This window comes from Sus scrofa, chromosome 13, assembly GCF_000003025.6.
Source record: "Sus scrofa isolate TJ Tabasco breed Duroc chromosome 13, Sscrofa11.1, whole genome shotgun sequence".
NCBI lineage: Eukaryota > Metazoa > Chordata > Mammalia > Artiodactyla > Suidae > Sus > Sus scrofa.
The window spans coordinates 41,429,672-41,454,574 of record NC_010455.5 but is presented as its reverse complement, the minus strand read 5'-3'; the positions used below and the strand labels follow the sequence as shown (position 1 = coordinate 41,454,574).

The following is a 24,903-nucleotide window of genomic DNA, read 5'->3' as shown; positions in this document are numbered from 1 at the left end:
CTCATCTAGAATCCACAGTTGTAGGCATGTGATTCCAGCTTGGCCAGTTAGCGAGCATCTCTATCATTTGGTGTATGGACATACAGGGTGAAGCCCAAGAAGGGGTTCTATAGATCTGAGCTACTGGCAGTCATCCTGCTTATCATTTGGAAACATCTGATTCAGGAAAAGCCCCCAGAGGCCACGGAGACAAAAGATAAAAGGAGAGGATGAATTCCTACAGCCACCCCATCCTTCATAGTTAAAAGGTCAGAAAGGCACATTTCTCCAGAGGATCATTTGAAATGGGGTTTCCTTCCTTGCTGTCAGGGGTCCTGGCTACAATGCCATGGGCACAGATTGCTTGCCTCCTAGATGACCTCTTTAACTAGAAGTTCTAGAACTCAATCACCAACTATTTGCTGAGATTCCACTTGGAGCCTGACATTGCCTGAGGCACAGTAGATGAAGTGCACCCCTGCCCCAGAGATGCTGATGGTGAATCTTAAGCAAGAACAAGCAACCATGTCACCTTGACTTGCACAAGTCAGCAGTACAATGTCAACTGCACCTGTGACCAAATGGATTTCTCTACCTTATCCCACCATAAAGCAGTTGACTTTGTCTCAGTTGTGTCTAAGCCCCCATGCACACACACAATTGCATGCCCTCCAAGAGCCACCCCCATGGTCTAGGACTAGCCAATCAATTTTAATGGGTATTTAAAGGTTTTTTTTTTTTTTCAAAGTATGCTAGGCAGTGTGTAAGATGATAGATCAAGTAATATTTAAAGCATTAAAAGAGCTCAATTGAGGATTCTCTTTCCACAGGAGATATCTTCAGGTCAAGAAAGGCTATAAAAACCTGCAGATCATTTTTATTCCTTTAAGACAGGCAAAAAAAAAATGGTTTTGAATGTAATTAGATGTTCTTAGCAATTTTCCTCTCTAGAGCTCTGTATCTTGTTCCAATGAGGCTCCAAAAAAGTTTAGAACTAGAGGCGTTCTTAGCGGCAAATGGATGGGGTTGCATTGTTTTTAAAACAGGAAAGCCTACGATATTGCATGAATCATTTTTTTAATTACAAGTGATAAGGCAGAGTCATAGATAGCTCTGGGAAAGGGGAGCCTTCTAACAGGTAGGCCAGTCTTGGCCCTGCAGAGCTCAGGGCTCCTCTTAGAACTCTGTCCCCTCTTTGAGCTGATCTCTCTGGTGAGTCCTACGGATTCCAGAGTTATCCATTTAGAGACAGGAATATGCCCAATGCAGTGAATCAACGTTATCTGTGACACACCTATGAAGGATTTGCCTTATTACTTTCCTTTCAAGGATCTGTTATCTATCGGGACAGTTTTTTAAATTGGAAGATCTTGTTTGCAGCTAATTTTAATTTCTTCAATCTTTCAAAAGAATGACGCTATGGACATGAAAAGTAGTGCAAATATTTTCAATAAAACCTAAAAACTCCCCCTGTTCTGGGTGAGCTTTCAAGATACTGCAGTTAAAAATATAGCATCTTTGCTTAGATTATCTTATGTCAACTGTTGACTATGACTCAAAATACTCATCTGTACCCTCAAACTCACCCATGGTCATACAAAAGAATGAACCTATTAAAAGAGGAGCTGTGGAGTTCCCGTCGTAGCGCAGTGGTTAACAAATCCGACTAGGAACCATGAGGTTGCGGGTTCAGTCCCTACCCTTGCTCAGTGGGTTAAGGATCCGGTGTTGCCGTGAGCTGTGGTGTAGGTCGCAGACGCGGCTCGGATCCCTTGTTGCTGTGGGTCTGGCGTAGGCCGGTGGCTACAGCTCCGATTAGACCCCTAGTCTGGGAACCTCCATATGCTGCGGGAGCGGCCCAAGAAATGGCAAAAAGACAAAAAAAAAAAAAAAAAAAAAAAAAGAGGAGCTGTGTTAAGAGTACAATCCTTTTAAACAGGAAGTCAGATCATGTCCCTCCCCCATCCTTTGTCAAGCCAGCCAGGGCCCAATCACAGGAGGCCCTGAAGGCCACAGTGAAGAACTGAGGACAAATCCAGTGTCAACCCCCTGACTCTCCCCTCACTCTTGCTTCCAACTTTCCTGCTTCCTTGCTGTTACTAGTTTGCATCAAACAAGCTCCCAACTCAGGGCCCTGGCACTATCTGTCCCCCTGTCTGGAATGCTCACCTTTCCTCCTTCCATTCTGTATTTGACTCAAATGTCATCTGCTTAGAAAGGCCTTCCCCAAGTTCCAATCTAAAATAAAGCCCCATTTCCTCCTATCCCTTAAACTCGCCTTATTTTTCTTCATGGTGCTCCCATCATCTGCCTTCATCTTACAGACTTTTGTGTTAGTCTATGTCTCTACTAGCAAGTACGTGTCCAAGGACAGGGCTGTTGTCTTTGGCACTTAGAACAGCTCCTGGCTTTTCTCATGGGTGCCCCAAAGTGCTGAGTGAATGCATGAGTGACATATTTCTTTAGAGCCTAGACTTTTCTCTGGGCCAGGCACTATGCTTAAGTGCCTGACTTGTGTCATCTTTTGTCCTCGTAACAACTCTATGAAATGGGTACTCTTATTTTCCTGTTTTGTAGATGATGAAACTGGGGCACTGATAGGCAAAGTAACTCAATCAAGGTTACGCCATGAACACGTCCCAGGCCTAACCTGAACCCAGAGCCTATGCTCTTCAATACTAAGTTAACGCTTCAGATCCTCATAGGGTTTCCCCTCCCCCAGACCACCTTCACTGTGTGCTCTCTCCAAAGCCTGGGCCAAGGGTATTGTCTGAGGGCAGTGCTGTCTAATGGGAACAGAATGTGAGCTACACATGTCCTTTCAAATTTTCCAAAAGCCACTTTAAGGACAGATTAAACTAATATTAAAAATATGTTCTATTTACCCAATACATCCAAATACCATCATTTCAATATCTTTATAATATAAAAAATTAATATAAAAATTACATAAATGTAAATAATGTGTATTTTATCTTTTTTGTTTAGATAAATCTTTGAAAGCTAGTAGATATTTTTCTGCTTTCCATGTATGTATCTCCATGCAGAATAGCTATGTTTTGACCACATGTGGCCGCTGCCTACTAGGTTGGACTTTGTAGCTGTAAAAAGAGGTTAATCCCTGTAGTTAAGGAGATCTGGTTCCAATCTCTCTGCACTTACTGTGTGACCTTTTCCCAGCTATAAACTGGGGTTATGACATCTACCCCACAGGGCTGAAGTGAAGATGAAATGAGTTTTCCATACAGAAGACTGCACAGTCTTTGTACGGGAGCTGGGTGATAGATGTTCCAGAGGGACAGCTCTCCCCTCCCACCCAGAAAGAGAATCCACTGAGTACAGCCTCCAGGGCCTGGCTCCTCACTCCAGCTGAGCCAGTGCCTCTGGCCACTGTCTGCCCTAAGTGGGGAAGACTTCAGTGGGAGGGATGGAGTTGGGGAGGCAGGCTCCTGGCTTGATGCCTTGTCCCCTAAACCACTGGCTGAGCTGTGGAGAACAGGAGAGCCTTCCAGCCCTCCTGCAGGGCACATTTATATGGCTCTGCATACCTTCAGAGGCCCCTTCCTGGACAAAATAACCCTTAAATCCCCAAAGTGAGAGTCAGCTTTCTCTCTTATGAGCAGAACAGAAAGCTTCCAACTGCCTACTGACAAAAATCAGACACTCTGAGCATCATTGGGCTGGAAGGGGGTTTAAAGAGCAAATAATCCAAACTGTTGTTTAATAAAGGGAGAGACTTTAGTCCAGAGAGCAGATACTACGTGGCCAAGCACACACAGTGACAGTGTGGTCACTATCTGAACACAGATACAGTGTGTATGACTTTTACAATGGAGCCATAGAGAGCCCCCAGTATCCATGGCTGATGCCTCTATACTGGTTATGTTCATCTTCTCACAATCTGCAGTGCATTCTAAGCACTGGAAACTCAGGAAAAGCAGAATGTTGTGAAATATTTTCTATTCCCACTAGCTTCCAATTGCATCTTCTTGCCAGTTTTCAACCTTCGATATTTTGATGCAGCATAGAAGCTTGAACATCATTCAAGTTAGACTGGTTGTGAGTAACTGAAGTAAACTGTAACCTATTTGACCATCCTTTTCATAGTATTAAAATATAACGTTAAAGCTTTCATGTCTTTGTTTTTGATGTGAAGCACTGCTACAGGAAATAGACTTATATCTGTTAGCCTAAAGATTTATGTTGGATCGTAATCTCAGCTCACGTACAAAAAGAACAGAGTTATACCAACTTCAATGCCTTTGAAATGGTGGAAAGCAAAAAATATAACCCCATTAGGCTATTAAGTGTGCTGAACCCCGACGAATTCTCATCATGACAATCCCTGAGTATTTGTCTATAATCTCTCAGCAAATATACCTTTTATTCAACCACAGAATTGTACACACTCCAAACACAAGCGGCATGAATTAAAGAACACACTCAGCCAATTCAGAGCCACTAATTATCAAAGGTAGCCTGCTCCATGTTTGGCTCTAAAGTTCTACTGCAACAGGAGTGCACAGCTAGAGGGAAGGGACCCGCTGAAGGATGGTTACTCTCAAAAGCACTATTGGAAGAAGCCATGGGACAAAGTAAATGGCAAAGCTTGTGGGCCTCCTAGCTCTTCCTTGGCCCCCTGGAGGGTTTGAAGTAAGGGAAAGTATTTCACATTGTCAGGCTTTCTTTCTCAAAATTAGTTTCTTTCACCAAAGATGCAAGTAAATACAAAGTAATCCTTTTTCATTTCCACTGAGTCTCAGGGAAAAGTAATATCAGCTGAAGATTTAGAGCCAAATAAAGCCTGTTCTTCATAAACTCTATCTGAACAGGAAAGCCTGTTAGGGAGAGTCTTTTCAAGGCACAGATACTGGGAAGTGGGCATCCTGGAGCAATTGTGGAAGACAGAAGCCTTATTGCCTTCAAGGGGGTCAGGAGCACTTGCCCAGGGAGCAATGTGAGCTGCCCAGGGGTGGCTTTGCTCTGTTCTGCCTCCTCACTCCAACCACCAAGGCTCAAAGCCTCTGTAGTTTCATTTGCAGGGACATCACTGGATCAAAGAGGCGATGAAGCCCTGAGGGGCTGTGGTAAATCACTCGCAGACACAAGAGTGGGCATCATCTTTCTTGCGTGTCCGCTGTTCTTTACGTTTGATTTATCCCTTCAAAGAGAAAACTGACAGTGCTGAGTCTGTGGCCACTCCATAAAGGACAGCCCCAGGGTGAGCCCCCACCTGGTACAGGGCAGAGGTCTGCATTGCCCCTCAGGGGGCTAGGGGGTGCTGGCCATGTGATACCTGGAGGAGCTGCTTTCTGTGCCTGCCTAAAGGTGACAAATGTGGAGGATGGGGAAACAGACCCTGTGGAAAGGGAAGTTAACTATCACTCTCTCAGAGTAGGGAGTTATGTCATTAATCGGCACGTGGGACAAGTCACAGAGGAAGAGTTGTGAGTGAGAAAATGTGCTGGGAAGTTGACCTGCTCTCGAGGCCATCCTGACATCACTGGGTTTCTGGCCACTGCCTTGGGGTAACCCCTTGCTGTCTCTAAATGGAAGGATAATTTTGTCGCCTCAGTTACTAATCAGCCCAGCTCTCTGACCTTTGCCTTTTCTCCCCCAGGTTCTTTTTTTTACCCACATACTGTAAGAGATTGCCACCAGCGGCTCTTGTGGTCCAATTTAGAGACCAGATTATTATGAAAAAGCTGAAATGCAGGGGTCAGGGGTGCCTGCCCTTAGAAAATTGCTCACCTTGTTTTTGTTGTGAGAAGAATGGCTTTCCATGGCTGTCTGCCACAAACCAAGAATTACTTTTTAAAAAAGAGAGCTGTTACAGAGGAATTTTGTATTAGTGTCTCATGACTTGGTTTTGTGGGTGCTTGTGGTTACTTTGTTTTAAAACCATCTCTGCATCAGCCCTGGGATGCAGAATAGGTTATTTTATGCATTCTCATGAGGCACTAGCTCTGAGGGATGATATTTGTCCTTTACTGAGAGGGGAGAAGACAGAGAGCTTCCAGAGAAGTTGAATGGTTACAACTAAAACCTTCTGAAACTTGTTTCCAGCATCAGGATTATTGGGGGCCTTTGGAGCATTTTATCAGGAGCCCACTTTGGAACTGGATCAAGAGGGAGACAGGCTTGGAGGCTTCACCTTCATGTACCACAGTCCAAAGCAGTTAGATCTTTTCCCTGGGGGTGGGGTGAACATCTGGCATTGTTTAGACCTCCCCGGGGGATTTCCACTGAGCAGCCTGGGTGAGAACTGCAATGACCTTAAAGAAACAGGAAGATGGCTTGGGGTTTTATGGTTCCCAGTGTTTCTTTGACATGCTGCCTGGGGTCAGCTCCTATCCTGACCCATCTAAGAGAGAGGGAGTGATAAGTATTCTTCGCTTCAAAAACAGATGAGGCCCTCATCCTCTGCTGCACCCACCTTCCACCCCCCTCCCAAACTGGATGAGTGGATTTAAGAGGAAGGAGCCTCTTCGTTGGCACAGTTAGTAAAAAGAGGCTGCCCTGAATGTGAGCAGAGAATGGCTGGGTCTGTTGAAATTAGAGGACTCAGCCTCCCATTTTGTGGAGAGAGACTTCATGGAGCCTGGTGACACCTGCATGTTTAAGACATGGTTCAGTTTGGACCCCAGGTGGGACCTCCTGGTCCCCTGCTTTCAGCCTCTTCTCCCTCAATCAGGACAACAAACTGCAATTGAATTCAGAGATATTCCTAAAGGTCTCAGGAAAAGATGGATAAGGAGGTAATAGCCCAGATTATACAGCAAATCTTAGTCAAAGTTACCTACAGTCTCTCCATCAGACTGTTCACTTTCCTCCCTAATTCAGAACTCCCCTCTCCAAAGGTTTCTTCTCTCCAGAGCTGTGGGGCTCCTCTTCAGCCTCCATTCCCTATTCTGCAAACCCGCCCCCTAATCCAAGCTTCAGGATAGCACCTGTTTGTCCTCCAGTGTGGCCTGGAGCACCAGGACACAGGCTCAGTCCATCTGCACTGTGTTTATGAGGAACACAGAAATATTTGAAAAGCACATGATCAGACAATCCATCAGACTTCAGATACTCCCAGACTCCTGTTCTCAGAACTCCAAGAGACCATGTTTCTGGACAGCTCATCTGGCACCTGATGATCTACTTCCTTGCCTCACCTTGTGTGGAGTGTTTCCCCAAATGAGCTGGAAGCATCTTGAGGACTTCATCACCCACTTCTTTGCACCCATGTGGAGAAAATGGTGTAACTCGGGCTCTTTCCACCCAGCCGCCATGTCATCCAATGAGAAATGACACAGCAACTGTTATATCATGATAGTTATGCATATATGCATGTGCAGTAGAATAGGATGACAACCACCTCTATGTATCATTTGGCAGATTGCTGGCTTTATTCTGTACTGGTATAAAAGGCGGCTAGGACTTTCCGTGCTGTCTCCACTACTTGTGAAGCCGGAAAAGGGATATCTAACATACCCACAGTCTTTTGGCTCTGCTTTTGGTTGCTCGAATCCAGACTGAACCTGCCTGGTCTTGAGAGACTACAGAACAACCCACCTTAGCTCCTTCCTCATTTCAATAAATACATTTGTTGATATGCCCACCTAACACTGAAAATACCATAGCCTGAAGGTGAGATCAAAGGACAGTGGAGACAGGAAGGGCACATAGTGTGTGAAGTCCAACCTAGAAGATGGGAGGGTGAGCATGTTGTCCAGATATGCCCTTTTTGATAATGAAGCCAGATATCTCCCTGTGCAGCTAAGCACACACACACACTCACTCCTCTGACACTCATGAGTCTCTGCCTGGTGGTCCCTCCCTGGTGGTGAAACACAGAGAATAAGTACTGATATGACAATGACAGAGGCTCACATGGGTGAGCACTTCTGATGGGCGAGGCACTGCAGTTGGCACTATGTATGTGCTAAGCCACTCAGTTCTGCCCACATGCGTTACGTCACCTAGAGACACACAACCACTAAGTGATAGGGACCAGACTTTACCCCAGATCTCCTTAAGTCCTACATGTTCACTAACTGACAGGAAATGCAGACTCTGCTTCCCACAAGCTTCCAGACTAGCTGGAGAAAAGGAACTGCTGAAGATAGCCTTCAGCAGCCAGGCAGACAGCTTGAATGCCGAGGCTGTGTGAGGGATGCACTATGGAAGCATCCTAAGCAGCTTGACGGAAAGCCTGCTCAAGCATAGACAGCAGCATCCAGGGAGATTCAGAAATTACAGGGCTGGTGTCAGGAAGGGCGGGTGAAGGAAATAACACAGGGCCGCAATGTTCCGAAGACCAAAAATAAAACCGAGGGAAACTTCTCCTAGGACATAAATCTGCCCTCGACAGGTGAGGCGGAGGAAAAGAAAGGGCACATCCATTTTCAGGCCTGCACAGGTGCCTCTGACTCAAAGTCAATAATTGTTCAAGGACAAGGGCAATGATGAATGATCAGGAGATGACCCATGTCTCCAGACAAGATGGGTGGTGCTGGGAACAATGGGGGAAGATGCCAGTGTCACACAGGAATGAGACAGGTCCCTTTCTATGGGGATGGGGAGGGTAAAAATTGACTGGTACATTCCTTTTGTTTTTCATGCCTCACTTACAGAATCAGTGGACCTGGGGAGGGGCAGGGTGTGGATCCTGAGCTGAAATTGAAGGCTGGAGGAGAAGTGATTAGGCTCCTGTGCTCTGGATCCCAGAAGGGAGCAGATGTCATTCCAAAGAGATGCCCTGCCTGCCCTGTGCTCTCTGACCTCGTTAGGAACTTAGAGGAAAGTATAGTCCAGATTCACTAAAAATTCACTCTGCGTAGCAGAGGCTGATGTGTGTGCCAGTGTGTCCTCACCAGGTGGTGGTGGGGGGGGTGAACAGGCCCATATGGAGGATGCCTTTGAACTACACAATGGAACTAGCAGGAAGCTGGGTCTCTGCACCTCGGTGCACTCAAAGCCACAAAGAGAAAACAATAAGTGACAAGCAATGTAAATCTTCACTGACCTCTCTGGAAAACACTGAAGGAGAAGTCCATTTGTACTTCTCAAGGATATTTCTCAAAAATCTCTTTATATATCACACCCATGGAAATTGCCTTTAACATCTCCTATGAGCCTTTTCTTTTAATCTTCCCCCAATTGTATGAAATCTCATTCACAAAGTCTCTGTTTCTTCCCCTCCTATTGAATTTTCTCTTTTCTGGAATGGTCTTCCCTTTCCAATGTCCTCCAAGCAAGGAGCCCCAGCCTGCCTGCTCCTGACCACAATCACGTTACTGATCCCAGTAACTTAGGCCCCAAGCCAAGGCTCTGACAGGTTTTCCTTTAGGGTAGAGAGAGGGTGTTAGAACTATGAAATGCATGTCTATGACCTAGGAATTTTCTTTTCTTCCCAAATAAGATTAAAGGGCTTCCTCCCACTTTCCTATTTTAAGAGTAGAATTATTTGTTTTAGACCTGGCCTGAATCCTTCAGGTAACTTGGCCTTGAAGCAAAGCTGATTCTCTATTCTACCTGCTAGGTCAAGAATTCCCTGAAATCCAGGGGTGGGGCATCTCACACTCACAAGGAGAGCTCGTTAACAAACAGATTCTTGGCCTCTCCACACCTGCTGGTTCAGAATGTGGGGGACAGACTGGAGAAATCTGTTTTTTTGTTGTTGTTGTTTGGGGGCTTTTTGATTTTGTTTTGTTTTTGTTTTTTAGAGCCTCACCTGCAGCATACGGAGATTCCCAGGCCAGGGGGTCTAATCAGAGCTACAGCTGCTGGCCTACACCATCACTGCAGCAATGCCAGATCCAAGCCACATCTGTGACCTACACCACAGCTCAGGGCAATGCCTGATCCTTAACTCACTGAGCAAGGACAGGGATCAAACGCTCAACCTAATGGTTCCTAGCTGGATTCGTTTCTGCTGTGCCATGATGGGAACTCTGAAATCTGTGTTTTTTTTTACAAGTTCACCACGTGCTCCTAATAGTGTCCATGTTTGAGAATCGGTTCCTACCTGATTAAATGTCTGAATTTGTTTCATTTCGTATGTAAGACTTGTGTCTGTAAAACAGATTAAGAAACCAGGTAGCTGACCTCTGGGCCATGGGCAGAAGCCTCAAAACATGGGGGGATCCAGGGAGGATGGGGCCAAGGCAGGGCTGGAGTCCACCAATGCATGTCATCTGCCCATATCTCTATGGCTTCTTGTAAAATATTGATGGAAATCTAACAGGTTAGAAGTAAGCAAACTTGCCTTTTGTTTATTTGCATGATTCAAAAAGTGCTATTGGTTCTAACTAAATGTCTGGTTTTATGTTCTGTCATTTCCAGGCACGAAAGGAACTCAAACAAATCCCAAGGCATAAGGAAATGGGCCTTTTGTCTCAGACCCTGCGGCATTGGAAATGAAGCTAAGGCTTTATTACATCCTACGATTTGACAACCTTTTGCAAAGCATTTTATTACACTTGTGGAAGTCATCGGGGTTATGTTTCAATCACGATGACGGACAGGCAGCCTTCAAAACAATGGGAGCCACAGCCCTTCCACACTTTCTTGGCTGTGTACTTAGAACCTTTGCTCAACTGTCTCTTGGCCTGAATGGAAATAAAAATAATAGTTGAAATATCTATCTGTGTGTTGGCTAACTCAAAAATGGATATTAGGGGGCCTCAAAAGGCACAGCTGAGGACATTGATCTCTCAGATCTACTGTGCTTCCTGTAAGCGAAAGGTTTGCTAAGGCTGGAATCAGATTTCCAGGCTTTATTGCAGTGGCTAAGATAACAGAACAAGAAGTGTACAACCTTTCCTCTGTTATAGTCTCTTCCTGCCTTGGGTGCAGAGAGGCAGAGCTGAAAGAGCTTAAGATGGCAAAATCAGCTTCAGGAAACTAAGAAACATGCACTGCAGTGAGAAGACAGCACGGCCCAGGCTGCTCGAGTGGTAGAAATATAAGGAAAAGAATGGAAATGCTCTCAGTATTAGTTTAGGAAGCCTGCCCCTTGCCCATAACAGTCAATTTCTTTAAGGAAGGACGACAGAAGTAGGCTCTTTCTTTCCTCCGGTAGATTAATAAAACGAGGGATTCAATTTTATAGAGACAAATAAAACACACCAATTGCACGGCTACGCAGAACCCAAAGCAGGATTTTTCTTTTTCACAAAAAGCCTCTTTGAGCATCTCTCTAGCCTTGTGGGCTGCTCCCTGACCCCAGCACCATCTCCAACACACGGTGTCCAAGTTTCCTATGACTGCTCTAAAAATTGACCACAAACAGCGTGGCTTAAAACAACAGCAGTGTGTTCTCTGGCAGTGCCGCAGACCAGATGGCCACAGTCCTTTCCGGCTGTGCCCCCTGCAGAGGCTCTGGGGGAACCTCTCTGAGCTGCTAGTGGCCACAGCAATCCAGGCACTCCTTGGCATCATTCTAACCTCGGCTGCTCTCCACACAACTCCTTTTCTCTCTGTGTCTTTCCTCCGTGCATCTCTTATAAGGACACTTGTTATTGGATTTAGAGCCCATGCAATATTGTCCAGAACCCTCAATATCTTAATACCCTTAATTGCCTTACATCTGCAAAGCCTCTTTCTCAAAATAAGATCGCATTTACAGATTACAGGGATCTAACATGGACAGGCCTTTTGAGGGGCCATCATTCAACTTACTACTTAAGACATTTGGCCTTTGACTGTTTCTGATACAGTAGACAATAGACTGAGTAGGACTGAGTTACATCTTGTTTCAACTATAGTGGCAAAATGTCCTTGCCAAAGCCTTGTTTATTGACAAATGTTGTCCATGCCTTCTTGAGACTGGGGAGTCTTCTGGTTCCCAAGCCTTGCTGGGTTGCTTCTTTCTTAGCTGAAAGTAAAAACTCCTGCAATCTGAACAGGATCTGTTCAGAGATAAGATGCCAGTGAGGGAAGACTGCACAAATTGGTAATTCCCCCCAACTCAAGGGTTGTTGATTTGTGGTCCAAAGAAAAGCCCTAGATATGCCATTTGATTTTATCCCCAGCAGGGCAAACACTGAATCCATCTCATATTGGACAGCAAAAGTCACCCAAAGCCCTGGCCCCTGCTTTCAGGACTAAGTCCACTCTTCACTCATTGGCTTCCAATCAGAGAAGTGAATGAACACTTAGTCACTGATGTAACAGTTTAGTTGAGTCATTCTAGAAGCCTACTTGCAGTTTTGTTTTCCTTTTTGCCATTAAAACCCTCCAGGATCCTCATTTCTGCCTGCCTTCCCATAGTTCTCTTCAGCTCTGTGTCTTCTCATAACTCTGCCATGGTTTGGAGGCCGTAGGCACAGAGAAGTTCAGCCCCAAAGCCTGACTTCCATGCCAGCCCCAGGAGCCTATATTCAGCTGGAAGCCATGATAACCCAACAGGGACTGTTTATAGTGCCTTTTAAAAAGAACTATAAGGGAACTATAAGGGAAAAACCAGCTCTTACTCCATTAGCAAATGGAGTCTGGCCCTCATGGAGATAATATAAAAGGCAACAGAATAACTAAGCTTAAGTCAGAACAATGTCCCTGGCACTAGCCTCATTTTCCTCTCTTGGGCACAAATGCCCACTGGATTGTTGCTATTTTTCTCTATGGTAAATAATGGATAACTGTATGTGTGTATGGGGGTCCAATTCCAATACTGTGTTTGTCACATAAAACAGCATGGCAGCTATTCTCTCTGTTGACAGCACTCCAAAGGAAGCTGTCTTCTGGTGATTTAGGTAGGAGTACTCACTTTTCAAACTCTAAGCCCATTCATTATCTTTATTTTCCCACTGGTATTCCAAATTCAAAAGATGGAAGAGAATGCTCCTCTGTTTTTGGCAAGGACCTCTCCTCATGATTGTCTTCACCACAGCTGATGCAAAATCATAGAAAAATACTTCTCAGACCCCATCCATCCTTTTATATGAAGAGAAAGAGATGTGCATCTCACTGAACATAAACCTTCTGCCATCCATCCTCTTCTATATGTGCTGTAACTTGAAACTAAGGTGTGGGCAAGGATCTATGTTTTTCCAATGGTCTGTACTTTCTTGGTATACCTACCCAACATGCCGGTGAAAGAAGGAAGCTAACTTTGGGTGTATATTTATTGAAGACACATTTGCAAATGTCATTTAATCCACACAAGATCCCTATACATAATAGATGCAAATTTAGGCTCAGAAAGGTTAGGTAACTTGCTCAAAGGTCACAAAGTTAATGGTGGATGGATTTGGGATCAACTCAGGTCTGATTCCTAAAACCCATGCTCTTTGGAGAAGAACAGATAAGTGAAGACTCTGAGCAAATATAATAAATACCATTTCTAATTTCTCTCCCGAACTGTCTATCAAGTTGGCGGATACTGATGTTCAAACAGGAAGGGGAAGAGATAGTTAAGTGAGGGTGGGAATATCCAAACATTCTTAAGGTGAGAGCATCCATTTAATCGTATAAATGAAAACAACTAATGGCATTTCTATAACTTAATAACATATGGGAAAGGTGTCACTAAAAATGCTTACTATGAGTGTGAGGCAAATGTATTAACCAAAAGGTTAATGATTACCTATTCTAGAGCTAAAACAGCTTGAAATAATTAACATGTCATTACTTAGTTATAGGGATTGAAAATAGGTCATTCCCACTTGGAACCATCACCAACAACAACTCTCGAGCATGGCCACACACTTGCAGTTCATTTTTGTTCTAAAATCATTTTGAGGGAGTTCCCATTGTGGCGCAGTGGTTAACGAATCCAACTAGGAACCATGAGGTTGCAGGTTCGATTCTGGCCTCGCTCAGTGGGTTAAGGATCTGGTGTTGCCATGAGCTGTGGTGTAGGTTGAAGACGCAGCTCAGATCCCTTGTTGCTGTGGCTGTGGTGTAGGCCGGCGGCTAGAGCTCTAATTAGTCCCTGAGCCTGGGAACCTCCATATGCCATGGGTGTGGCCCTAGAATAAATCATTTTGATCATCTACTATGTGATGGACTTGAAGGCTATGGACTCAGCGCCAAAAGTGAGGTAGTCCCTAAGGTATAGCTGAATCGAAGAAGGAAGAAGAGGGCAGGGAGCAGGGTAGATTCTAAGAATTCAGGCACCTAGAAGATTTTTCTCCTGCATCCATTTATCCTTCTCCTCCTCCACTACCACCTCCTCATCACGATAGATACCACTCTGTATGCTTTTGTACCAAGAATTTTACTAGGCATCTTCAAAGCATTATTTCATATGAGCCTCACAAAAATCAACCAATCTTCCTTCTTTCCTTCCTTCCTTGTTCTTTTATTCAACCTATACTTATTTAGCACCTATTGTGTGCCAAGTATTATATGTACAGTTGCTCGTGATACAATGCTGAGCCAAAACATCTGGAATTAACTGCTATCCTTCTACAGAGAAGGAGCAGGAAGTATGCAGACTTGTGACTTGCTTAAGGTCACGTACTCTTAAGAATGCCTGTCCTAGCATTGAACCCTAGAGCTCTTTCTCTTAAACCATGCTGTTTCTCAGAAGCAGGAGGAGAGGACACAGTAGGTGCCCTTGTGGCCAAGGCCTGTTTTCTTCCCTGCAGACCAGGTCCAGTAAACATACCTACTTTCTCGAGATCAAAATTAGCTGGGGAAAGTCAAGTCAAAGAGCATTTACTAAGTATCCTCTGTGTGTCCATCCTGGCTGGGGGTGGCGGTCAGTGCTAGAGAGCCCCTGGGGCTTTTCTGTATGCTTTATTCACCCTGAAAATGCCCTATTGTCCTCTCACATGTGAGACAATAGAGCAGCATTTTGGTCACTCTCTGCACATTCTGTCCAGTCACCCAGGCCTGGATAAGCATCCCTTGGCCCCACACTTTTTCTAAGGAAGACTCTGGACTAATAACCCCAGATCCTCAGTGAGCCCCATGCTGGTCCCTGGTCCTTTAGTCAATAAAGAGATTTCCCAGCCAGGTTACTCAGGTCTTATTTACCAGTCTGTCTGATTTCCTCTCCTGCCCATCCACTCTTTTTCTCTTTTCCCTCCCTTCCTTTTTTTCTCTTCTCTCTGCCGGAAGATAGGCCCACAAAAATAAATTTTAAATCTGAAGAGACAGTCAAAAGCACTGACTGTCTCTTTTCAGGCTTTAACCTTCATCAGTCCTACTGGAAGGCTTTGAGATTGGATCACCAGGCCTTCCTCATAGAGTTTCTGGTTCACTAGGTCTAGAGTAGGGCCTGAAACATCCCAGATGAGGCCAATACTGGTGGGTCAGGGCCCAGACTTTGAAAACCACTGGCCTAAAGGGATGATTTTTTTTTCTATAAGCAAACAAAATCTGTTCTCAATGTCACTCCAGATTGTTTTCCAGGCCCTGCATTTAACATATCTTACTCTAGAGGTAATGAACTTCAAGTTAAATCTAATCAGACCACTCAAGCATCTCCAGTAGGTTTTTGGAGTTATTTAACACTGCAGAAGGCTTCTTGTCCGAGCTAATTAAGTGATTAGTTTAGATCGATAGTAGATGAACAAGGGGATGCGGGGCAGACACAGCTCACTACCAGCTTAACAAAAGGGTGCTAACTTCAGCCAAGAGGAGTAGCATGGGCTTAAAATGGGGCTTAGCTGTTGAAGACATCAGTGTTTCTATCTTAGGGGAAAAGGTGCTCACTGCTGCTGTAGCAGGCATGCATTTAAGCAAAAGGACTCCTGTAAATGGGCAACTGCTTGGATTGCTTGGTCAGAGAACTCCATCATAAGGCAAGGCTGCGATTCTGAATGCTTGGCATTCGCATCCACCTCCCACAACTGCAAATATTCAGCACTCTGGTGGCTTGGTGCACAAGAAGGTAGCTGTACTCAACCCCCCCCTCCCCCGCTGTTAAAATTAAATAAGGTACCAAAGCCAAAGATACCTGAGGGTTTGGAAATTTGTATGAGACTACCAGTCTCATATTTTCAGGAATAGGGAATGGTAGGGAGTCAACATGTATTGTGTTTCAACCACGGACCATCAACCTTTTGAGGCAGAGAGTACTGGTCTGATTTTACAAACAAGGGAGACGGTGATGATAATGGTGATGATGAAGATGACAACAATAATAATCACAGCATCTAAAATGTATTAAGCATTCACCATGAGATTATGTTCTAGGCCTTTTTTCTAGGCACTCTACATTATAACTCAATCAGTCTTCACAACAACCCTATCAGTACCTTTTATTATTATCCCATCTTACAGATAAGAAAATTGTAGCACAAGGATACACAACTTGCCTGTGGTTACCCAGTAAGTGCCAGAGCTCAGATTTGAACACAGATGGTGTGAATTCAGAATCTATGATGATACTTTCCCAGCTGAGATGCAGATCCTAAGTGACCAAACTCTGAAGTTCCATCCCCCCATTGCCCTGACTCATATCCTGGGGAAAGAGCCTGGTCTAGCTATTTCATTCATAATCAAAGACCATCATAAGGGTATCCCCAATAAAATCTCTTTATCCCTTTGGAAAGCTGGGCTTTGTGTATTCAGAAAGACTCTCATCAGTTGATACATGGAACCAACTGGCTTCAAGAGATGGTGTCTCCACACCGGAAGTCAGCTCCAAAGAGGGAAGGGACTCCATTGTACCAAATGCAGTTTAAAATATCAATCCTTTGCAACCTCCCCAGCCTTCCACATTTTTGTCTATCTACATAATACCTATGCTAGTTGCTTACTATGATTGTCTTTTACTCAGTTCTGTGTTACTTACATGTGATTAAGGAAATTTAAAATCACTATAGCAAATGGAAAACCGGTATACCTTGTCATAAATAGAAGCTAACCATAAGGATGAATATACTTAAAAGTTTATGCATATCAAAGGAAACCCTAAACAAAATGAAAAGACACCCACAGAACGGGAGAAAATCTTTGCAAATGAATTGACTGACAAGGGATTCATCTCCAAAATTTATAAACACCTCCTACCACTCAATACCAAAAAAACAAACAACCCCATCAAAAAATGGGCAGAAGATCTAAACAGACAGTTCTCCAAAGAAGACATACAGATGGCCAAAAAACACAGGAAAAGATGTTCAGCATCACTCATTATTAGAGAAATGCAAATCAAAACTACTGTGAGGTACCACCTTAAACCCAGCCAGAATGGCCATCATCAAATGTCTACAAACAAGAAGTGCTGGAGAGGGTGTGGAGAAAAAGGAACCCTATTACACTGTTGGTGGGATTGTAAATTGGTGCAACCACTGTGGACAAAGTGTGGAGGTTCCTCAGAAAACTAAAAACAGAACTACCATTTGATCCAGCAATCCCACTCCTGGGCATCTATCCAGAGAAAACCATGACTCAAAAAGACACATATACTCCAATGTTCATTGCAGTACTATTCGCAATAGCCAAGACATGGCAACAACCTAAATGTCCATCGACAGAGGAGGGGATCCAGAAGATGTGGTACATATACATAATGGCATATTACTCAGCCATCAAAAGGAATGAAATACCGGCATTTTTAGCAACATGGATAGACCTAGAAATTGTGCTAAGTGAAGTCAACCATACAATGAGACGCCAACATCAAATGCTCTCACTGACATGTGGAATCTGAAAAAAGGACAGAATGAACTTCTTTGTAGAACAGATACTGACTCACAGACTTTGAAAAACTTATGTTTTCCAAAGGAGACAGTTTGGGGGGTGGGGAGATGCACTGGGGTTGTGGGTTGGAAATCCTATAAAACTGGATTGTGATGATCATTGTACAACTATAAATAATAAATTCATTGAGTAATAAAAATAATAAAAAAATAAAAATTAAAAAGGATGCATATAAAGTTATTAAATTCTAACTTCATCCAATCAGCTACTGTAAGCCCTGCCTCTGAGGCCTGTCTTATCACTTCATTATAAAGGGACATTAGGAAGTGTTCCAGAGTTGTGAAACACACCAGCAGCAGCAGAGTCCAGCTCCTTGAGGACTGAAAGGGACATGGAAAGAGAATAACTTTTCACCTTGTGATTTGATGGTTTGGGGGATGTTTTGTCCACTGGCCCCGGAAAATCCCCCATTGCCCTTGTACTGCTCCACATCCCACCAGGAGCAGCCCAGACCCAGCTATGTGTGGCCAGCCAAGCCCTATCTGCCAACACAAGGCTCCTCTGCTGCTTTCTATGCACCAGGCATGTCTTGAGAAGAGGAAAAACGATCTCAGGTTCAGGTGCCTCAGGCAAACAGGCAAAAAAATCAAGGAGAGAAAAATGATTACACTGTCAAAGAAGCAGGAGAAACTTCCAACAGTAATAGTGATCATTGAGGAGTTTTTCCTTTGAACAAAAAGGCCTTTGATAGTGCTTTCCTCCATTCTCCTGTTATTTTGTTGCAAGAATGAATAAGCAGGAAGAAACAAATGGGCACTTTGGTGTTCTACTAGAATCTGTCGTAAAAGCAAAGTGATGGCCCAATTTCAAGGGGGGAAAAGCCTCTAAATCTCCATATCTAAAGAAAGATAAGGGAAGAAAAAGGAAGAGAAGGGGAGAAACAGAAATAAATTCAGCAAGAGGCTCTGGTAACCTATCCCACCCCACCCCATTCCCACTTCCAAGGATCCACAAACATTCTTAAGTAACCTGAGAAAGTCGCTACATCTCCCTCTTTCCATTATTCTAACTCAAGCTTCTCTTCTCTGGATGGTAGAAACCCTTAAAAGTGTAGATAGTAATAAACTTTAAAAACTTATTGCATAGCCATTTTAAATAAGAAAAAAGTCAAACCCTACAAAACTCTCTTTCCATAAAGTACATGGAGCACACAGACACCCCTTTGACAAAGTCGTTGTGGATAATGGTGGTAGTGGTGATGGTAAAGCACGTTCCGTAAAGCAAACAGGTCTTCCACCTCCAACAGCCAGTGAATCCTCACAACAACCCAGTGAGATGAATCCTATTATTCTTCCCATTTTATGGATTAGGAAACTGAGGCTGCAGAGGTTCAGTAACTTGCCCAAGATCATAGAGTTAGTAAGGAATAGAACTAGGTTCACACCTCTATCTGTTTTGCACCAAAAGTCTAGGTCTTAACTACCAAGCTCTGTTGAGTCCCTGATGGGAATGAACTGAATATTCCTTATCATTTCTATATAACTATATACAATTATTTTTATATAACTAAGGCCAACAGAGAAACTCATAGAAGCCAAAATCTTCTCCAAGGTTCTGCTGACCCAATGTTAGTTTGCAAAAGATATGGGATCCTGGCAGCTTTCTCAGATTAAAATCTTATTTCTCAGAGTCCCTGCTGTGGCATGGAGGGTTAAGAATGCCGCTGCATTCTGACCAGTATGAAGTGGTACCTCATTGTAGTTTTGATTTGCATTTATCTAATAATTAGTAATGTTGAACATTTTTTTTCATATGCCAGTTGGCCGTCTATTCTTTTTTTTTCATCTTCCTGTTCTCCATTTTCTTATTTCATGTGCCTATTCTCCATCTTCTTTGGCGAAATGGTACTTAGGTCTTCTGTTCACTTTTCAACTAGGTTGTTTGTTTCATTGTTGTTGAGTTGTTTGTGTATTTTGGAGATTAAGTTCTTGTTGCTTGCATCGTTTGAAACTATTTTCTCCTATTTCATAGGTTGTCTTTTCATTTTTTATGGTTTTCTTTGCTGTGCAAAAGCTTGTAAGTTTGATTAGGTCCAATTTGTATATTTTTGTTTTTATTTCTATTGCCTTGGGAGAGTGATCTAAGAAAATATTTGTATGGTTTATATCAGAGAAAGTTTTGCCTATGTTCTCTTCTAGGAGTTTTATGGTGCCATGTCTTATTTTAAGTCTTTAAGCCATTTTGAGTTAATTTTTGTGCATGGTATAAGGGTATGTTCTAATTTCAATGATTTTTGCAGTGTCCAGTTTTCCCAGGACCACTTGCTGAAGAGACTATTGTATTCTTGCCCCCTTTATCAAATATTAATTGACCATAGGTTCAGGGTTTATTTCTGGCTCTCTATTCTGTTCCATTGATACATGCACCCATATGTTCACTGTAGTACTATTCATAACAGCCAAGACATAAATGTCCACTGACAATGAAAAGATTAAGATTTGGTACACACACACACACACACACACATATATAATGGAATACTCCTCAGCCATAAAAAAGAACAAAACAATGCATTTGAAGCATATGGATGAGACTAGAGATTATTATACTAAGTAAAGTAAGTCAGAAAGAGAAAGGCAAATACCATATGATACCACTTACATGTAGAATATAAAAATATGGCACAAACGAACCTATCTACAGAAAAGGGACAAATTCTTGGACATGGGGAACAGACTTGTGGTTGCCAAGTGGGGGAGGGAGTGGGAGGGACTGGTAGTTTGGGGTTAGTAGATACAGACTATTATGTTTAGAATAGATAAGCAATGGGTCCTACTATACAGCACAGGGAACTATATCCAATCTCATGAGGTAGACCATGATGGAAGATAACATAAAAGAAGGAATGTCTTTTATGTATGACTCGTCTCTTTGCTGTACAGCAGAAACTGGCACAACATTGTAAATCAACTATATTTAATAATAATAATAATAATTTAAAAGAAGCATCCAGCTGCAGTGGCTCAGGTCACTGTGGAGAAGCAGGTTTGATCCCTGGCCTGGAGCAGTGGGTGAAAGGATCCGGTGTTTGCGACAGCTACAGTGTAGGTTGCAACTGTATTGAAGTGAATCCCTAGACTGAGAAATTCCGCATGCTGAGGGTTCAGACATAAAATAACAACAGTAATTAAATAAAACATCATTTCTCCTCTCTGTGCAAAATATAGATCAAATACTAATAGGAACAATCAGATCATAGTAGTTGAGGTTTACCAAGCACTTATTAGGTGTCAGACACCCTGCGAAATGCCTCCTGTGCACCCTCTCTCTTAACATCACCCATCATTTTGTGGGACAGGTGTTGCCTATGAGACAACTGAGGCTCAGCTATGTGAACAGATTATTCAAGTTCATGCAGCCTATAAGGGGCAGAGTAGGAATGGTAAGACCAGCCACCTCTCTGCAGAGCCCACTCTAGGATCTGGTGGAGCAGGAAGATCAAGGACATATCAGTTGGGGCCCATTGCACTTTCTTCCCAAGCTTGCAATGATGGATGCAAGGAATCCAAGAAACTTCCTGGGTACTTCATATCTACCTGGCCTTTTTCTAGGCAAATAATCCAGAGCAAAGACTAGCTAGAGTTGGGCTCTTCACAAGAGCACCATACTTTCTACACTACTACATGAAAAAGAGAATTCATCTTCTTTTAGGGTTGCAAGGAGGCTGTCTGCCTACAGTAGAACTCACCTGTGAGTCAGGGCTGTCTGTGTGACTCAGGAGGGTTGGAGAATAGGGGGCTCCTACAGATTTCCAGAGTTAATGTTCTGTAAACTCTTTAAAGTCTCTACCCTACACCGTACATTTCCTGGTCTAGCTTCAGTATAGAGACTTTTCTTATTTATTTATTTATTTATTTATTTATTGCTTTTTAGGGCTGTACCTGCAGTATATGGAGTTTCTGAGGCTGGAGGTTCAATCAGAACTACAGCTTCTAGCCTATGCCATGGCCACAGCAATGTGGGATCCAAGCCCTGTCTGTGACCTACACCACAGCTCATGGCAACACCGGATCCTTAACCCACTGAGTGAGGCCAGGGATCAAACCTGCAAACTCATCGTTCCTAGTTGGATTCGTTTCTGCTGCACCATTATGGGAACTCCCATTTTATTATTTAATTGTGCAGAATGAGTGAGTGTTCCACCATAAGAGTGCCCTAAACTGGAATATACACAAGATCCATAGGGAACTTGCTAAAGAAACACATAGCTCAGGTCCTTCCCATGGGAATCTCATTCTGTTGGTCTGGGATGGGGCCCAGGAGGTTGCACCATGACAACCAAGCTCAGGAGACTCTTCTGTGGGTGTTCAGAGCACAGGTTGAACAACACTGCTTTAGATCTCCCTATCCTTGGGGGTTATAATCCCCAATTCAGATGCTTTCTCATTCAGCACATCTTCTTTGACCACTCTCACCTAACACTACACCTCAGTTGTGGGATGCTATTTTCATTAGGGCCCTTTAATTTTTCTTTTTATCTATTTCATGAATGAATGAGAAATACAGGTAGAAAAGGAGGGGGAAGAGTAAACACACACACACATGCAGAATAGGCTCTAATGCCACAGTTTGAGCTTACCAGATCTAGCTATACCTGAAGCCAATCAACACCTGGACTTTTGAGTTATGTGAGCTAATAAATGCACATAAATAGCCACTAAGCAGGTGACAGGAGACAAAGAAATAAATTATTAAAGCAGATGAAGGAATAAACAGATCAATGTGTGTAACACCATTGTTATATAAAATGACCCAACCCCATTTACCCTGCCTATGTGAGGCTGAGCCAGGCCCCGTGTGTTCTCATCACCACCATAACCAATATTTCAATCTACTTCTGTGGTTTAATTGTCCAGAGTTCTGTATCCCAGGGAGCCATGAATACATAGCTCATGATGGTGGTGCCTCTGGGATGATTGTATTAAAAGCAGAGAAATTAAAACAGAAATCGTGTCATGTCACCATTTTTAGGTTTCCTGTATCAGCAGCTGATTGACAGAAATGTCCCTGCTAAAGCCAATTCTAAAGTGTCTCACTGGTTTGCGTTTTCCTGCCAGAGGCTATGGTGGAAAAAAGGAAGTGAGTCAATGCAAGCAGATGCCCTGTGGCTTTTTTACTGCACATTAGAACTGGCAGTCCAGCAGGGGTCTTCTTACAAGTGTAAAACAGTGAGAGGCTCTTTGTGTCTCTTACCCTCTCTAAAAGGCTTTTTAAAAATGTCTTGCTTTCCTTCTTTATGCTTTAATATCAGACCCCATGTTTCCTGGGATCTTAGGGGTCTGAATTCCCACTATAGACTTCTGATTTTTGTTCTCTGATGGAGAATTGTTCTTTTGGAGACAGAAACAAGATTGAAAGCTGGTCTGTGGACTTCAAACACTTTCTGCCTGGTCTGAGACTGCACAGGTGCCACAGACAAGCCTAGGTTGACTCTTTCTCCCTGGAGTCAGGAGCCAGATCCACAGAGCATTCTCAAGGGCCTCAGGCCATAGTGGAGCAGCTGTCCCAGAGCCGAGCTCTGTGCTCACTTCTGCACACACCTTCTCTCATATAACTACCTTCTTACAATGTTCTTCAGGCCTTTTAACAAATGAAGACAACCAAGCTCACAGGGCTTAAGGGATTTCTCCAACATAGCATAGCAAGTAAGTGTCAGAGGCTGGTACAAGCCTGGCTCTATGGGACTGCAAAGCCTCAGATTGTTACCCAAAAGCCTGGAGGAGTAAAAAGGAGCAAGCATTTAGGGACAGGGCCAGCAAACTGTGGCTTGGTGCCTGAATCTGGCATCTTTTTTAAAAAAAATTTTAGCAGAATATGACCACACATGTCATTTATATAATGTTAATGGTAAATACCTTCCACAAGGACAGAAATGAGTTGTGACAAGAATGTGTGACCTTCAGAGCCAAACAAAGGTACTGTATGCCTTTCAAAGAAAAGTTTTGCCAAGCTTGGTTTAGAACACTGAAACTGGGAACTGGTCTGACTTAAGGGATTAATCTCCAAAATATACAAACAACTCATACAGCTCAATATTAAACAACAACAACAAACAACCAAATCAAAAAAATGGGCAGAATATCTAAACAGACATTTTTCAAAGGAAGACATATAGATGGCCAGTAGGCACATGAAAAGAAACACAATATCACCAATTATTAGAGAAATGTAAATCAAAACTACTGTGAGTTACCACCTTATACCAGCCAGAATGACCATCATCACAAAGACTACAAACAATAAATGCTAGAGAGGGTGTAGAGAAAAGGGAACACTCCCACGATGTTGCTGGGAATGAAAATTTGTACAACAGTATGGATGTTCCTCAAAAAAACTAAAAATAGAACTATCTAGCAATCCTACTCCTGATCATTTCTCTGGAGAGAAACAATTTGAAGAGATACATGCACCCCAGTGTTCACTGCAGCACTATTTACAGTAGCCAAGACATGGAAGCAACCTAAATGCAGAATAGATAAAGAAGATAAAGAAGACATGGTACATGTATGCAATGGAATATTACTCAGCCGTCAAAAAGAACGAAATAATGCTATTTGCAGCAACATGAATGGACCTAGAGATTATCATACTAAGTGAAGTAAGACAGAGAAAGACAAACATATAAACATATAAACATATCACTTATGTGTGGAATCTTAAAAAGTGATACAATCGAACTTATTTTCAAAATAGAAACAGGTTCAGAATCTTCAAAAACAAACTTACAGTTACCAAAGAGGACAGGCAGTGGGGAGGGAGGGACTCAGGGTTTAGTATTGGCATATGCACACTGTATATGGGATGGATGGTCAACAGAGACCTGATGTATAGCACTGAGAACTCTACCTGATATTCTATGATAACCTATGTGGGAAAAGAGTATGAAAAAAAAGAAAAAAAAACAGGTATAGGTACGTGTATAACTGAATCACTTGTACAGCGGAAATTCTCAAACATTGTAAATCAACTATAATTCAACATAACTTAAAAATTAATATTTCAAAATGAACAATCAAAAGAAAAAAAAAAGAGAGAAAGAAAAGGTTTGATTCAGAACACAGGGAAACAATCTGACTTAAGGGTCATATCCCCTTGTCAGCTGTGTGTTCTCATCTGAGGCTTGGGGGTCCTAGGATCACTGGTCTCAGTGAGGCTGTGATGAGGCTTGGGAGAACCATTGCAGTTCAAGCCCTGAGCACAGGACTTGACAGCCTCTAACCTTGCAAGACTATAGACCAACCCAGTACAGGAGGAGTGAGGGCCAGTTCCCACCAG

General features: G+C 43.1%; 1 protein-coding gene and 1 long non-coding RNA gene across 13 annotated transcripts in view; one reads left to right on the top strand and one right to left on the bottom strand.

The window, feature by feature from the left end:
* FHIT (fragile histidine triad) overlaps positions 1–10,612 on the top strand; it is a 1,440,837-nt gene extending 1,430,225 nt beyond the window's left edge. For all 11 annotated transcript variants that reach the window (XM_021070759.1, XM_021070758.1, XM_021070765.1 and 8 more), the window contains one exon: positions 10,312–10,612. In XM_021070759.1, coding sequence (XP_020926418.1) covers positions 10,312–10,346 — 35 coding nt within the window. In that variant the 3' untranslated portion in view covers positions 10,347–10,612. The remainder of the gene's footprint in view (positions 1–10,311) is intronic.
* Positions 1–24,903, bottom strand: part of LOC110256455 — a 325,871-nt gene that overhangs the window by 35,923 nt on the left and 265,045 nt on the right. The gene's annotated exons all lie outside the window — the stretch shown is intronic.